Source organism: Ambystoma mexicanum, chromosome 7q, assembly GCF_040938575.1.
Source record: "Ambystoma mexicanum isolate Mex_15411 chromosome 7q, UKY_AmexF1_1, whole genome shotgun sequence".
NCBI classification, from domain to species: Eukaryota; Metazoa; Chordata; class Amphibia; order Caudata; family Ambystomatidae; genus Ambystoma; species Ambystoma mexicanum.
Window position 1 is genome coordinate 1064958141 of NC_090941.1, and position 15291 is coordinate 1064973431.

Genomic DNA, 15291 nt, shown 5'->3' on the forward strand with positions numbered 1-15291 from the left:
TCCAGCTGTTTTATGATCGAGACACCATGACAGGATATTTTCTTGGAGCACTTTGGAAGGCACCCATAACTGCTTCTTCCTGAACAGTAGGCCATCCGTCTTTGTCAAACCTCTTGGTTCCCGTTGATTGGTGACTGCCTCTCTGATTTTCTGCAAGAACGTGGAGACGTTACTGATGATCCGATTCCTTGGGAACAGTCTTTCTGGTGTACGGGGAGAAGTGTTTGAGTCATACGACTTCCTGGAAAGAGCATCGGCCAAGGTATTCTGACTCCCTGGGATGTAGGTGATACGAAAATCATACTGGGAAAAGAAATTTGCCCACCGTGCTGGTCTAGAATTTATACAATCCATGGACTGTAGGACCTGAGGTTTTTATGATCTGTCCTGATGATGAAGGGGTGACTACTCCCCTGTAGTAAGTGTCTCCATACTTCACATGCCTTTTTCATGGCTAGAAGCTCTCTTTCAATGACTGAATAGTTTTGTTGGCTTGCAGTGAGGGTTTTAGACAAATATGCTATTGGCTGTTCTTCATTTTGATGTTCTTGTAGCAGTACAGCCCCTATAGCGGCTGCAGAGGCGTCTGTTTCGAGGATGAAATGTTTACTTTGATCGGGCTGTTGTAATATGGGAGCACTACAAAACTGTCTCATCAAATTTTGAAACTGTTCTTGGCTTGTGTACTCCGGGTGAATGGCATATATGATTTCTTGAGAAGATTAGTTATTGGCAGGACTATTTCAGAAAAAATGGATATAAAACGCCTGTAAAACCGAAGAAGGGGTAGGCCATTGGAGAATGGCGTCTATCTTCTTCTCGTTCATCTGGATACCTTGAGGCGACAGGATAAAGCCCAAATAGGCCACTGAAGTAACTCCAAAAATACACTTCTCTCTCTTAGCCAGAAGATGATGTTTTTTGAGACGTCTCAATACTTCAGTAAGATGTACCATGTGATCTTGCATGTTTTGGGAGAAAATCCGAATATTGTCAAGATATACGACAACTGATAGAAATAGGAGATCCAAAAGAATTTGGTCCATAAACCTCTGGAATATGGCTGGGCGTTTACAAGCCCAAACGGCATCACATGGTACTCGTATAGACTGAAGGGTGTCCTGAACGTGGTCTTCCATTCATCCCCCGAACGTATTTTAAGCAGGTGATAGGCGCTGCGTAGATCCAGTTTGGAGAAGACAGAAGCACCCTGGACGGCTTCTAAGATGTCGGGAATGAGGGGCATAGGGTATCTGTCCTTTTCAGTTACCTTATTAAGTCCCCTGTAGTCAATGCATGGCCGGAGGTCTGTAGAGTCCCGTTTTGGTATAAAGAACAATGGAGCTCTGGCAGGGGATTTGGAGGGCCTGATGAGACCGTTGTATAGATTATCGTCGAGGTACTTCCTAAGCGCTTCCTTTTCCTTTTTTGATAACGCGAACATTCTGCCAAAAGGTACCAATGCATTTGGCACCAGATCTATTGCACAATCCTCCAGTCTATGGGGAAGTAGTTCCAAAGGAGTAGTTTCAGCAAAAACCGTGTTGTATTCATCTAGCACTTGTGTAAGAGAGTGAATACTGACAGTTGTGTGAAGAGCGCTGGGAATGTTCCTTGAATTTTGGTAGCATACTTCCTGAAAACAATTTGTGTGACAATAGGCTGAGCTGAAATTCAAACAGTTGGATGTCCAGTCTATGCCCAGATTGTGTTGACATAACCAGGTGATTCCTAGGATGAGCAGAAAGTGTGCAGCACGGATGATGTCAAATGCAGTAACTTCTGAATGCTGGTGAATGATAAGTGGCAATGCTTCGGTAGTCTGAGTAATCTGCACAGGAGCTCAAGGGTTTTCCATCCACACCCTCCACCTTTTGACCTTGCCTGCGGTCAATACGCTTAGCACCAACCTTATCCACCCAGAGAGTGTCTGCAAAATTGCCTGCGGCTCCGCAATCAAGCAATGCCAGAGCCTTAAAGTGATTGTCATTGATATTAACTTTTACTATCAGTACCATCAGTACCATGAGGCGAGAGTCCTCTGAAGTGTCTGTGGAGCCAATAGACATCGATACATAGGGACTACAGGATTTCCCTCGATATCCCGTCCCTTCTGGGATCGAGGGTTGTTGTTTTCCAACTGTTTACTGGGCAGTTCCGTGCAGTTTCGTACTGCATGTTGATCTGAACCACAATCGGCGCAAAACCCTAGTTCCCTCCTTCTCTTCCTTTCTTCTGGAGTAAGGGATCGACTAGTTGCACTGATCTGCATGGGTTCGTCGAATCGTTTGACAGTGGATGGAGGAGGAGAGCAGGCATCCAGGAATTCCTTTAATTTCTTGGGAGACCCGTCAAACTTGCCCGAGGACAGTGTCATTGGGGGTAGGTCTGTGGTTGGTGGTTCACGAGCTGCCACCATCTGTTTCAATAAGTTGTTCTCTGCCTTCATATTTTGCATCTCTAAGGAGAGTTTTTGAACTGCGGCTTTTAGCAGCAGCCATTTTTAGGATGGGATGTTGCAAACTGTCAAACTCTGTGGGCCTCATTACACGGTACGCGGTAAAAAACGGCATTTACCGGCATGGCGCTATTAACGTGTCCGCCTTGGCAAGAGGCCGCTAATTGCGTACCATTACGAGTACACGGACACAAGCATAGCGCCATGCAGGTAATGACCCTACCGCCATGCCGCTAAAGATCCCAAAAAACCCTTAGCGGCACCGACAAAAGCGCTGATAGCACTTCCGACCTCCTGCACCACGCAAATAGCTGTCAACGCTATTAGCTGTCACTGTTAAATAGAGGAACTGGAAATAGCGTCATCGCACAGGAACGGGAAGGAGTTTGGCGGCCATCTTTAAAAACACAATCCATTGCCATCCTCTGCCCCCTGGACCTGTTTCGACAACTGTGCCATCCCAAAGCCACAAGGATCCCCTCACCGCCAAAGGCCATAAAAAAAACCACCGAGCGCCAGCGTAAAGAGAACTTTACGAACGAGGAACTCATAATGCTGACAGAGACCCTAGCAGCAAACTCTGATGTGGTATTTGCCAACGACATGCGGCGGGAGACCCTGAACCAGAAAAAGGCCATCTGGGCAGAGGTCGCCCTGACCTGAAAGTGAGTGCAGTGGGCACCACCACCGGCACCGTCAGGGAGTGCAGGAAGCGGTGGGACGATCTCCGCCTCCGGGTCCGCAGCATACTGTCTGCGAACCGCAAGCTGGCCATGGCCACAGGAGGTGGTGCTGATACACCAATTAAATTGGAGTGGGAGGAGACCTGCGCCAGCACGATTGGCGTCGAATCAATCAAGGGAGTCGGGAGCATGGTGCATGGTGTGGTCACTACATCAGATGGAGGTGAGTGTACACGTGAAACAATGCACTGTGAATGTTGAGGTACCCCCCCAAATGTGAGCCCAGATTCACCCCATGGATGCGGCCACAATCATACATGCACACAACCCTGCCCATGTGAGTGTCACACCCCAACACACACACATGCACGCATCACCACAGACAAGTGCCACACAGACTAATGCATGGACGACCCACTCAACAGCCCCATCACCTGAATCCCCACCAATGAAGTCCCAATGCACAGAACTGAATCTGCGTGAAGCACTTTGAACCATCACCAATGCCATCCATCTTTGTCCCCCACAGGCTCACATACAGACAGCGAAGCACCTGCCACTGAGACTCAGGCTCCCCCTGCCAAGAAAAAACCCAGGGCACAGGAGACCGGGGACACCCCCACCACATCAAGGGGCACAGGGAGGAGTCAGCCCCTGCAGAGGGGCAAACATCGCAAGAGCGCCACTGCACCAATCCCGCAGTCTACGCAAGCAACAACTGCCACACCCACTGATGTGAACCCCCCACCACAGGTTACACCCACGGAGGGCCCATCCTCCGCTGCCACTAGTTGCACTGGTGAGGCAGCAGCCACAGCGCCGCTGTCAGATGTGGAGGACCCTATAGAGTTCACCATGCAAATGCACACCCCCACACCCTAAGGAAGCCCAGAAGCAACTCTGGCTGGCTTCAGAGCAAGAAGAGGATGAGAGTGAGCCCCTTCCTGATTTGCTGCATAGCAACCCTCAGGATGGCTCAGTGGAGGGAGTGCAGCTCTCTGTAGATTTGACAACCGAGCAGCAGAGGGCCTGCAGGACTTTGCTCCAGCAGTATGCCTCTCTGGTTTCGCTGACGCCAGGCCTTACACCGTGGTGTAAGCACGAGATTGACACTGGTGACAGCGTGCCTGTCAAGAGCAGGAGCTACCGAATGGCAGATATGGTTAAGAACCACATCCAGGCTGAGGTCGCCAAGATGTTGGATCTGGGTGTTATTGAACCCTCAACCAGTCCCGTGGTCCTTGGTACCTGCCTGGGAACTTGCATCCTATTATATTCATCAGTAGACAACTCAAGGGTAGAGAACTTAGGTGGGCTACTGTTGAAAAGGAATGTTTTAGTATAGTTTGGAGTCTTAGGCGTTTTAGGCCCTACCTTACGGGGTCTACCTTCAAGGTCCAAACAGATCATAAGCCCCTGAAGTGGCTTATGCAGATGAAGGGTGAAAACCCGAAACTGCTCAGGTGGTCCATTAGCCTGCAAGGGATAGACTTCACCATAGACCACAGACCAGGGAAGAGTCACGATAATGCAGATGGCCTTTCCAGAAGGTATGTTGACCGTCTGGATGAGGGTGTCTATCCCGTGGGAGATTAGGCACCCTCCACCTCAGTCTGGGGGAGACATGAGACTTCGGCTCGCCTGTGGAAAGGCTTGAGCCTATTAACATGGAATACCATATAATTGACCTTGCCCATCTTGGAGATTATCCTGAAGGGTCCAGTCCATTTATCTGCCAATGCTCGAGGCTTGGTAGGCTTCATCACGAGGACCTCCTGTCTCAGAGTCCAGTCCACTTGTGATGCTTTAAGGTCATGCCAGTATTTGTTCAATTCCTGGCTGGCCTTGAGATTCGCCGTTGCTTGACCCATCTGTGTCATCCTCCGTCTGAGGCCTAAGACATAGTCCCCCACTTGCTTGGCGGGATAGGAGGGGTAGCTTTCAAACCTTCTCTGATCAAGGCAGGGGGCCCCCTCACGGGATGTCCAAAGAGTAACTCAAAGGGGCTGAAACCAACACCCTCTTGAGGTACCTCTCTGTAAGCAAACAGCAGGCATGGCAGGAGGAGATCCCATTTCCTCCTTAGGGGCTCTTCCAAAGCACCTAGCATGCCCTTGAGAGTTTTATTAAATCTCTCGACCAGACCATTGGTCTGAGGGTGGTAAGAGGTGGAGAACTTGTAGGTTACCCCGCACTCTTTCCACATGGTTTTCATGTAACTAGACATGAAGTTGGATCCTCGGTCAGAGACAACCTCCTTGGGGAATCCAACACGGGTGAAAATGCCCAGGAGTGTCCGGGCAACCACCTTGGCCGTAACACTCCGAAGGGGTATAGCCTAAGGGTACCTGGTGGCATGATCCACAAAACCGGGATGCACCGATGTCCACCTGACGTGGGAGGGTCAAGGGGACCGACAATGTGGATGCCCACCCTCTCAAACGGTGTGCCAACCACTGGCAATGGCTGTAGTGGGGCGATGACACTGCCTCCAGTCTTGCCAGACAACTGACAAGTTGGGCAGGTCCTGCAGTGGGACTCCACTTCTACTCCCATCCGGGGCCAGTAGAAATGGGCAGAGAGCTTCTGCTTAGTCTTCTTGGTGCCAAGATGACCAGCCAAGGGCAGCTTATGCTCCAACTGCAGTAGGAAGGGCCTGTAAACCTGGGGTACCACCAACCTCTTGAGGGCTCCAGGTTCAGGCTTAGTGGGCTCACTAACAAGGAGCTCACCCTCCCAATAAATCCAGAATGTCCTAGGCAATTCTCCTCGTGCCTGGGACAGGGCCTGTTTCCTCAGACCCTCGAGAGAGGGAAACTCTTTCTGTCCTTTACAGAAGTCCGCCCGGGAGGGTCCCCCTTCAGCTAACAAGTATTGAAGATCGGGATGATCCTCCGGGTTGAGAACCTCTCCCACAGGAGAGTCTTCTGGTTCTTTTCCCACAGGAGTTGAGACGGGGTTTACCACTGGACCCAGCCCGTCTGGAGCATGGATCCCAATGGGTGCTGTAGGAACAGCAGGAAGAGAAGTAGCTCCCTCCACAGAGGTGGCCTTCTTGCCCTTCCTTCGTCGTGCCTTAGGCCGTGCCTTCGGCTCGGGTACCTGACTCACAGCCAGACCCGGTGTCATTTGTGACCTAGTGACCGCAGCAGCAGTCATGGGAAGACCATCCGCGATCAATCCCAACTTCACTAGATCGTTACCTAACAGATGTTAGCAGGGACGTTGTCCTGAACCAGGACAGGAAGCTTTGCCGTCTTGTCTCCAATTACGAGTGTGACTCGGGCTGCAGGCGATAATTTCGGAGGCCCACCAGCTACCCTGGTGGTTCTCAGAGGAGCATCTACCTAGTCCTCTGGCTTGAGCAGGGTCCTGTCCACCACTGTCATGCTTGTCCCAGTGTCTCTCAAACCAGTAGAAGGCTGGCCATTCAGGAGGACACCTCTCAAAAATCTACCGGTGTTCTGTGGGATAGTCGCAGTACTTCCGCATACTGGTCACAGGCCCCAAGGGACACTAAGGAAATCTCTACGGGAGCACCAAAAGTGATTCCTGTAGAGGAGGGGAGGACAGTGGCCTCCACCTCAGACATGGGGTAAGGGTAGGTCAGGCTGACAACCTGTACTCTGAGTGCCTTACCTTTACACTTGGAGTCACCCCTTTTGTGATCCAGAGCCCCACAGTTCCAACAAGTGCCGGGAGTGCGGGGTACGGTACTGGAACCACCGGGAGCCTGCTTTGCAGCAGGTGGACCACTACTCTTATTCCAACCCACAGATAACTTATCAATAGATTTTTGGGTTTTAGGAGAGGAGGGTTTAGGTTTATTCGACTGTGACTGCTTTTGAGACTCCTCAGCTTTCTGAGAGGCCCCCTTTTCTTTGTCCTTGTCCTTCCCACTGGAGTCCTTAGCGGACACCCTGTGGGAGACCCACTTGACAGCCAATCTAGCCAGCTTAAAGGGATCCAAAATGTTCTGGTCAGCAACATACTGATGCAGCTCTGGTGAACAGGCTTCATAAAAATGCTCAAAAAACAGGTGGGACAATTCAGCAAAAGTTTTCACCTTGTAACCATCAATCCACCCCATCATATTCATGTGCGCAGCACTCACCCAGTCAACCCAAGACACATTCTCTCTTTTCTTAAAATCCGTGAACCTTTTAAGGTATTGGTTAGGCGTCTTGCCAAACTTGGCAATCAGAGCAGATTTCATACACTCATACTGACCCCTTTCTTCCACACTCAGCTTCAGAATACAGTCATATCCAGTTTGAGGCACTCTGCTTAGCAAACACTTAGCCCAATCTCTTTTGTCAACATCATGAATTGCACAAGCCATTTCCAACTCTTCAATCCATTGGAGGATATCAGAACCCTCAGAAAACACACCACCCAAATCCTTCATAAACTTGGTTGCTGGGGACCTGACACTCTCACTAGGGTTTCGCTGAAGTCTCCACTCGAGCTTTCTCTAGCTGGATTCTCTGACATTCAGTGTCCTTGTCTTTGAGTTCAAGATCCCTATTCTTGAGCTCCACTTGTTGAGCCAACTCCTCCTTCTTAAATTCAGCATCTATTTCCAACTTGCGATATTCAAAGGCCAATTTCATCCTTAATAACTCAAGTTCCAAGGAATTGCTGGGTTTCGGAACAGAGGCAGCAGGAATGGCGGCATTCCCAGAAACAGATTCAGTAGAAACCCCAGGGGCAGAGTCCTCATTGGTTGCATTCCCCCCCTCATCAAGAGTTTCACCATCGGTCTGGTAGTCCACCAGGGCAGCTATCAGCTCAGCCCTAGACTTATCCACAGAGTCTAACTCCCTGTCTTCACAAGCACTCTGGAGAGCCTCTAAGCTCATCCGAGTCAATTTACCATTCGCAATAGACTGCATTGCTTGTAATGCAGTTATTTTGTACACACCCAAACCTTAATCTAATAAAGTGCAGATATTTTGTAAGTGGCACAGTTATACACTGATTCTTAAAACCATAAGCATCCCACCACTGTAAAGACTGGTAGGGGGTGTCTGTACTTCTGCTCTCTATATGGTAGAGGAGAGGCACAGAAGACCCCAGCCAAGATTCTCTATAAGGTAACAATGGACGAGCAATCAAGGCCTAGCTTCTCAGGAGGTGATGCAGGCTGGTTCTTAAGAACAGTGTAGTCCCTGAACCCCCAAAAAGGAATGTCCACACACTGTATTACTGAAAACACAGTCTTTATATAATTAATATTCAAAGGTATGTACACGATCACAATAACTCACTTTGTACTCGGAAGTCAATAATGATAAATATATACAATTCTAAAGTGGTGCCAGTAATGTTATCCAATCTCATTAAAGTGCATCAACTGTATGGTTAAAATGTCACACAGATTAATAACGAGGAAACCAGCCATCGAGATAGGCAGGAACGTAAGATGGTTGAAACAATAGGCAGAGTACTGGCCCCGTACCCTAGACACAGATCTGTGTGGAGATCCCCCCACCTGGGTAACCTGTAAAATAAGGATATATCGCACAAGCCCAGTCCATATGTTCAGTAGTCTCACTTTTTCCTATTAAGGTTTTACCCCCCCCAATGTACCTGGTGGAGTAGAGTTCTCCGACGATGCATCGACCGATCCTTCTTGAGTGCCTCCCTTTCAGGCGGGAGCCACGGAACGTCGAGAGGTGTCGGGGAACTTGGCGTTCGGTGTCGGGGAATCGACAGCCCTTCTTGAGTGCCCTCCCTTTAAGGCGGGAGTCACGAGTCGTCGAACGTCCGATGGTAAACAGGGTGAACTACGGCAGGGAAGTGGCAGCTCCGTTCCTAGCGGTGCTCGTCGACGACAGAGCGTTGGCGTCCTGCAAGGAAGAGGCGTGCGGGGCACCTCGGTGATGATAGTTTTGGACCGCAAAGAGATGACGAAGAACTGTGGCCCAGCAAGGGCGTCGAGTCGTTGGCGTCTCTATGGTCTTTAGGTGGCGGGAAGCCCATCGGTGGATACTCCTTGGCGCGTCGACGGTCGGGCCTTCTCCAGCGGGAGACAAGCGGATGACGATGCAGGCGAGAGCGTCCAATGATCAATGGAAGTTCTTAGGCAAACAGGAGCACGGCGGCTGCGGTCGGCGACGGCGGTCGTCGACAGTGGCGGACAACAGTCCGAGTGCTTCTCCTTGGAGTTCCGCAGCAGTCCCCGTATCGGGTCGACAGCCTGTCGTAGGTCTATCTACCAGGGCGCTTTGGCAAAGATCAGCTGTGCACGATGGTCCCTCATAGCTCGGGAAGAGGGCGCCTTACCAGGTCCTCTCTGGGTCAGTCCTTGGAAACACAGCAGCTTTCAGATTGCGAAGGAGATCAACAGCAATTCTTCTCGTCCAGCAGGGCTTCAAGGTCAAGCGTCAGTTACTCGTCGTAGTGGACTTCTGAACACGATTCCTAGCAGTGAGAGGTCCCCAAAATATACTGTTGATCTCCCATACATTCCGCTGGGTCACACTCAAGCATCCAATCACGACTACGGGCATTCATGCAGGCAGGCAGGCAATCAGGCACACAAGGTATTCAGGCCATTCACTTCCCTCCAGACACTCACAACACGTTATGTGTATTGGGACAAGTACCGAGCCATTCAACACTCCAAGCTGCATTCATACCGGTTTCGGGCAGGGTTGTCTCAGTCATTGTGTCAACCAGCAGATACTAGACACCCACAACACAGAATGCATATTCGTCACGCACTCTATTCCCCCAGGTCCCACCCACAGGAGGTACCCACAACACACATCACTGGGAAGGCTCCAGCTGGTCTGGCCGGCCCTTCGCAATAACACCATATATGGCACTTCCATCCAACAGCCAGTCAGGGGGAAGGGACAGAGTCAGGGCTTCCCATGACTTTGGGAAAACAAGGTAATGGGTAATAGAAAGCAAGAGGCCACAGGGGCCATCTTGTTTTCCATCAGGAATCAACTGATCCCAATGGCAGGGCAGGGGTATCCCAAAATGAAGGATACTCCACGCACCTGTCAACTTCAGCATGGAGCTGCCACCAGCCCATACCTTGCTCTGTGGGCCACCCACAGGTGCCCAAAAACATACACTAGGGGCACAGGGTTGTACCCCACCCATGGGTGCCATAAGGGTATCCCACGGGTCCGTTCACCAAACCAAAAGAGAGAGAGCTGCACCGCCAGGAGTCCCACATGAACTCCTGCACGGAAAACATGACAGAACACACGATAAAAAGCAGTAAAGGACAAGGATACGGAGGCCCTGTCCCTCCGATGCATTTCCAGCATCACACCATGCATGGACGACCCACTCAACAGCCCCATCAGCTCAATCCCCACCAATGAAGTCCTAATGCACAGAACAGCATGATGAACTGAATCTGCGTGAAGCACGTTGAACCATCACCAATGCCATCCCCCTCTTTGTCCCCCACAGGCTCACATACAGACAGCGAAGCACCTGCCACTGCGTCTCAGGCTCCCCCTGCCAAGTAAAAACCCAGGGCACAGGAGACAGGGGACACCCCCACCACATCAAGGGGCACAGGGAGGAGTCAGTCCCTGCAGGGGCAAACATCGCAAGAGCGCCACTGCACCAATCCCACAGTCTACGCCAGCAACAATTGCCACACCCACTGATGTGAACCCCCCACCACAGGTTACCCCCACGGAGGGCCCACCCTCCACTGCCACAAGTTCCACTGGTGAGGCAGCAGCCACAGCGCCGCTGTCAGATGTGGAGGACCCTATAGAGTTCACCATGCAAATGCACACCCCCACACCCTGAGGAAGCCCAGAAGCAACTCCACGGCCTGCACCAGGATCCAGTGTCCATGGCCAGTCTGGCGAGGAGAACACGGGAGGGTGCTGGAGCCCACCGGTGGCCTCACCTGATTTCCAGGATGTAGAGGAAGGCGCATCAGCCACACCACGAGCTGGCCACAGTGGCCATGACCTGGCCACCATCAGGCAGCGCCAGGAGGACATTACAGTGCTGGTTGGCCAGCATGTGGAAGAGGCTGGCCGTCTCAGGGGGGAGATCACGGAGACTGCTAGGCACTCGAGGGAGGCGATGGAAGCCTGTACCAACAGGCTCTGCGTGGAGATTGGCCAACTGAGGCAGGTCCTCACGCGCATAGCGGACGCGATGGACCGCCAGTTCCTACCACCACCACAGGGACAGACAGCCACCTCATCATCTGTGAGTTCAAGGCAGACAAGCCCCCTCCACCGCTCCATGCGCACCACGAGGCGCACATCATCCCAACCTCCTAATGGTGGTGGTGGCAATGGGAAATAGGGACAGCAGGGTCTAGCTGGCACGTGTGCAGCAGGACACCAACATTGTGCAAGCCACACATGGGGTTGTTGTGGGGGGAGGGGGCAAAGGGTGTTTCGGGAGTGTTTTGGGGGGAGAGGGGAAAGGGTGTTTCGGGAGTGCTGTGGGGGGTGGGGTGGGCGAAAGGGTGGTGGGATAGTTGGGGACATGCACTTTTTCATCTTATTATACCTTAATGCACTGGTGACTAGTTGAAACACAGGCTTGGACTTCGTCATTCAGTATGTGTACTTTATTGGTGACAGGGTCCATTGTGCGCTTCACCACAGACACCAGTGCACTAATACCCATATCCATCCTACAGAGTTAAACCATGTGTCTCAGAATATTTGGTTGATCAGATGCTGTCGCACATCGCGTCCTTCCTGGGCATCGCCTCTTGCATGACCAGCATCCCCGTCACCTCCGTACTCATCCCCGTCATCATCCTCATCAGGTGGTTGCATTTTAACGTCAGGGGGCAGTGGCACATTCCGTCTGATACACATATTGTGCAGCATGACACATGCCATGGTGATCTTGGCCACCGTCTCATGGCCGTACAGGAGGGCCCCACCCTACCTGCTAATGCACCTGAACCGTGTCTTCAAAAGGCCAAATGTCTGCTCCATCACGACGCGGGTACGGGTATGTGCACGATTGTAGTCCTCTTCGTGCCTGTTCTGTTGGCCACATCTTCGTACTTCTGCTTTGTAGATTAGGGTGTCCCTGGAGGTGTGAGCGGAAAAGTGCCAAAAAAGGAGGATTCGGGAGGGCAGAGTGACTGGGAGGGTGGGGCAGAGAATAGGAGGTGAGGAGGAGGGAATAGTAGAGGACCTGGGTGGAATGGGTATTGTATGGGAGGCAGGGTGTGGGAACCCACAGTGGAAAGAGGAACCACATGAAAAGGGGAATGGGATGGTGGGGTAGCAGGAGCGGTAGAATAAAAGCAGCCTTATTACGAAGCAGCTTCTAAAAACCAACGGATCTAGCACCCCGTGGTGGGCCATGGACTCTCAACAATAGGTTTCGAGCGGTCTGGTTTGGACCCTAATCCTTGAAGTTCTTAGACACCAGTAGAACCATGCCACTTTGTGCTATCCCATCCATGAAACAGCTTGTTGTAGAAACATCCCTATTTTTTCTAGTTACTTCCCCGGTTCCTGCAGGTTTTTAATTCACTCACTTTCCTGGAAGTCAGCGCGATGACGTCATGGCGTTCAACGCATAAATAGCATTCATTTTGAAACATGCGAGACCCGCAGATTTAATAACTGGTGTCTCATGGGTGTAGTATCCAGCATTACATGAGGTAAGAGTGGATGGAGGATTCCCCCCCCCCTTGTTTCAGCACCCGATCAGTGATCCCTTTTGTGGACATGGCCCTGCATTTATTAATGAAAATATTTCTGGCCCTGCAGAATGTTGGACGTGTAGCCAATGGCAAGATTATACCTTGCCCCTCATTCTTTTGTAGAGACCTTTGAACAGGCATAGAGGTATCCCCAAGTAAGTGGCATGCATTATTTACCTGAGAGTAGTAGAATAATGCATAGTTTGCTGTGAAGCTACTATCCTTGTGGCTTTACGTTTTTTACATTTATGTCTCCAGCTTCTGTAAATTGCGTCCCTCTATGAAATAGAACAACAGAGACTGGTTCCATCCCCACAGGAGCACCCAGTTAATCCGATGCCATAGCTCTCCTAGGTAAAACACTGGGGGCATTTCAAGCTTTAAATAATATCAAAGGTCAGTATAGAACCCATTATTGATTTTGGCTTCTATTGTTAATTTTTTCTAGGTCCGGAAGAGGAAGTAGACTGACATTCCTATATCAAGGAAGCCAGCCATAGCAACTAGTAAAGGTATCCCGGAGGCATTGGTAATAATACCCAAGTTGCCTACACGGTATTTATTGAATAATATATCTTAGTCCTAAGGGATCAGGGACTGTACCGATCGAATTAGATTATTATTATTTTATACTAAAAGTTTCTTTATTCAACAGGGTTTGACAGAGAGACTAGGAAGAAAAAATTGACACACATCGTTGGGTTCTAAATACAGCACACACAAGTGGATATGTTGCCCCTGGTGAATGTCCAGCATTGAAGTGCATGGTTAGGACAGAAACTTGTACAAGTTGGGTTCAAAATGCGAAAAGCGCAATAGCACGAACAATACACTTTAGTGAGAGGAATCCAGTGTAAAGATTGTACATAGATGTTTTGCTGTACCTTGGAATAATTGTTTACATGTTTGTATATACTTGTGGTTTTATACATTACTTTTAATGTTTTGAAACAATTTGTGATTGTGTGTTTTTATAACTAATAAAATTGTATTTTTTTTTAAACTAATAATGAATGTTTGGGAGTAAGCCCAAGGATGTGTAGGTCTCCCTGTCTTTCACGAGCGATGACACTTATTGTTTATCTATTTTTTAAGCTATATACATACAGAACGTCTCTTGCTGTGGCCGCAGGATTCAAGGATGTCCGGGCGGGGATTGGGCTTGGGGTGGCTGGGAAAAGTAATGTGCGGTCGAAGCAGACCCTATTTACCAGAAGGGCTGTGAGGCAGTGAGAGTAAGCAGTTTCAAAGTTCTTCATGTGTTAACAAAGTCAACAGGGCTCTAGACCTCAAAAAAAGTGGGGGGTTCATTGATATGCACACAGGAAGTGAACACATCTAAAATTGAAATCTGCAAAGTTAATTCAGTTGGCCTTTCTTATGAGAAGAAAGTGCACAGGACAAATCAGCGTTGCCCCTTCAAAGAAGATACACCGACACACCCAAGACTATATGACATTCTGCAAATTACTAAAAACATGGCTCTTTTCATAATGCCAACATCAACCTTAAAGATGCGACTGAACTCCTAACAACCCAATGACTAAATACACAACTGGACTCCCAACCTTGTCTTCAATGAATACGCCCACCGATAGGGCTATAGACGAACGTTCCAATGATATCGCTATGTATCCCAATGTATTATGGTTGGAACAGATGGAATGGATAGATGGAATGAATGGATGGAATGAATCCGTTCTCTCTCTACTGACCTGAACTGCGGTTCCCGAGGGCGTTCAACCTACCAGCGCTTTGAGATCATTCCAATGATATATAGAGCACTATATCCAAAGTAACATAACATAATCATCACCACCCTTAAAATAACCCAAGAGAGGAGATGCCAGCAAAGTATAAAAGGTGCACACCCAACAACAATGAAACTCAAAAATCTATATGGAAATATTCTCTGCAAAGCAAAATCCCAAATACAGGACCTGCTCTGTTTTATGTTTATTGAATATTGTAAAGCGCTTTAAGCCAAAGTGCTTTACAATATAACGGGTACAAAAGTGAGAGAAACCTATATACAAGCATGAACAGGTCATTAGAACAATAAGTAGAACTATTTAGAAGGGGGGAAGTGGGATAAGGTAGAGGAGGTGGTAGGAGAAGGGAGTAACGGTGTAGGATTTGAGGTAGGGGGGAGTGAGGGGGAGGGGAATTTGAGGTAGGGGGGAGGGAGAGGGAGAGGGGATTTATCAGGGGTATAGCTGTGTTCTAGTTGCTCTGATGACACTTTTGGGTGGTTGTGCTGAGAATGTGACGACCTGGGTTCAGAGGCCAGTGGCCAAACACAGGAGCAAACACATAATGCCAACCTCAAAACAACCCAAGGGGGATGGCATCGCCCTTTGGAAAAAGTGGGCATTCACTGTCCACCCACGTGTACCCTCGACTTGTGCCTTGAAAATCAGCACAGTGCCACGTGCATGGAAAACAACCCCTCCAGTGTCCAGGCCACCAATCTACCA

General features: G+C 49.7%; 1 protein-coding gene across 1 annotated transcript in view; it reads left to right on the plus strand.

Moving 5' to 3' along the window:
- The first annotated feature begins 3231 nt into the window (after positions 1–3231).
- The window catches only part of CNGA4 (cyclic nucleotide gated channel subunit alpha 4), a 456695-nt gene continuing 444635 nt past the window's right edge, over positions 3232–15291 (plus strand). Inside the window, exon 1 of the mRNA XM_069639616.1 lies at positions 3232–3364. Within this exon, the coding sequence (XP_069495717.1) occupies positions 3232–3364 (133 nt within the window). The remainder of the gene's footprint in view (positions 3365–15291) is intronic.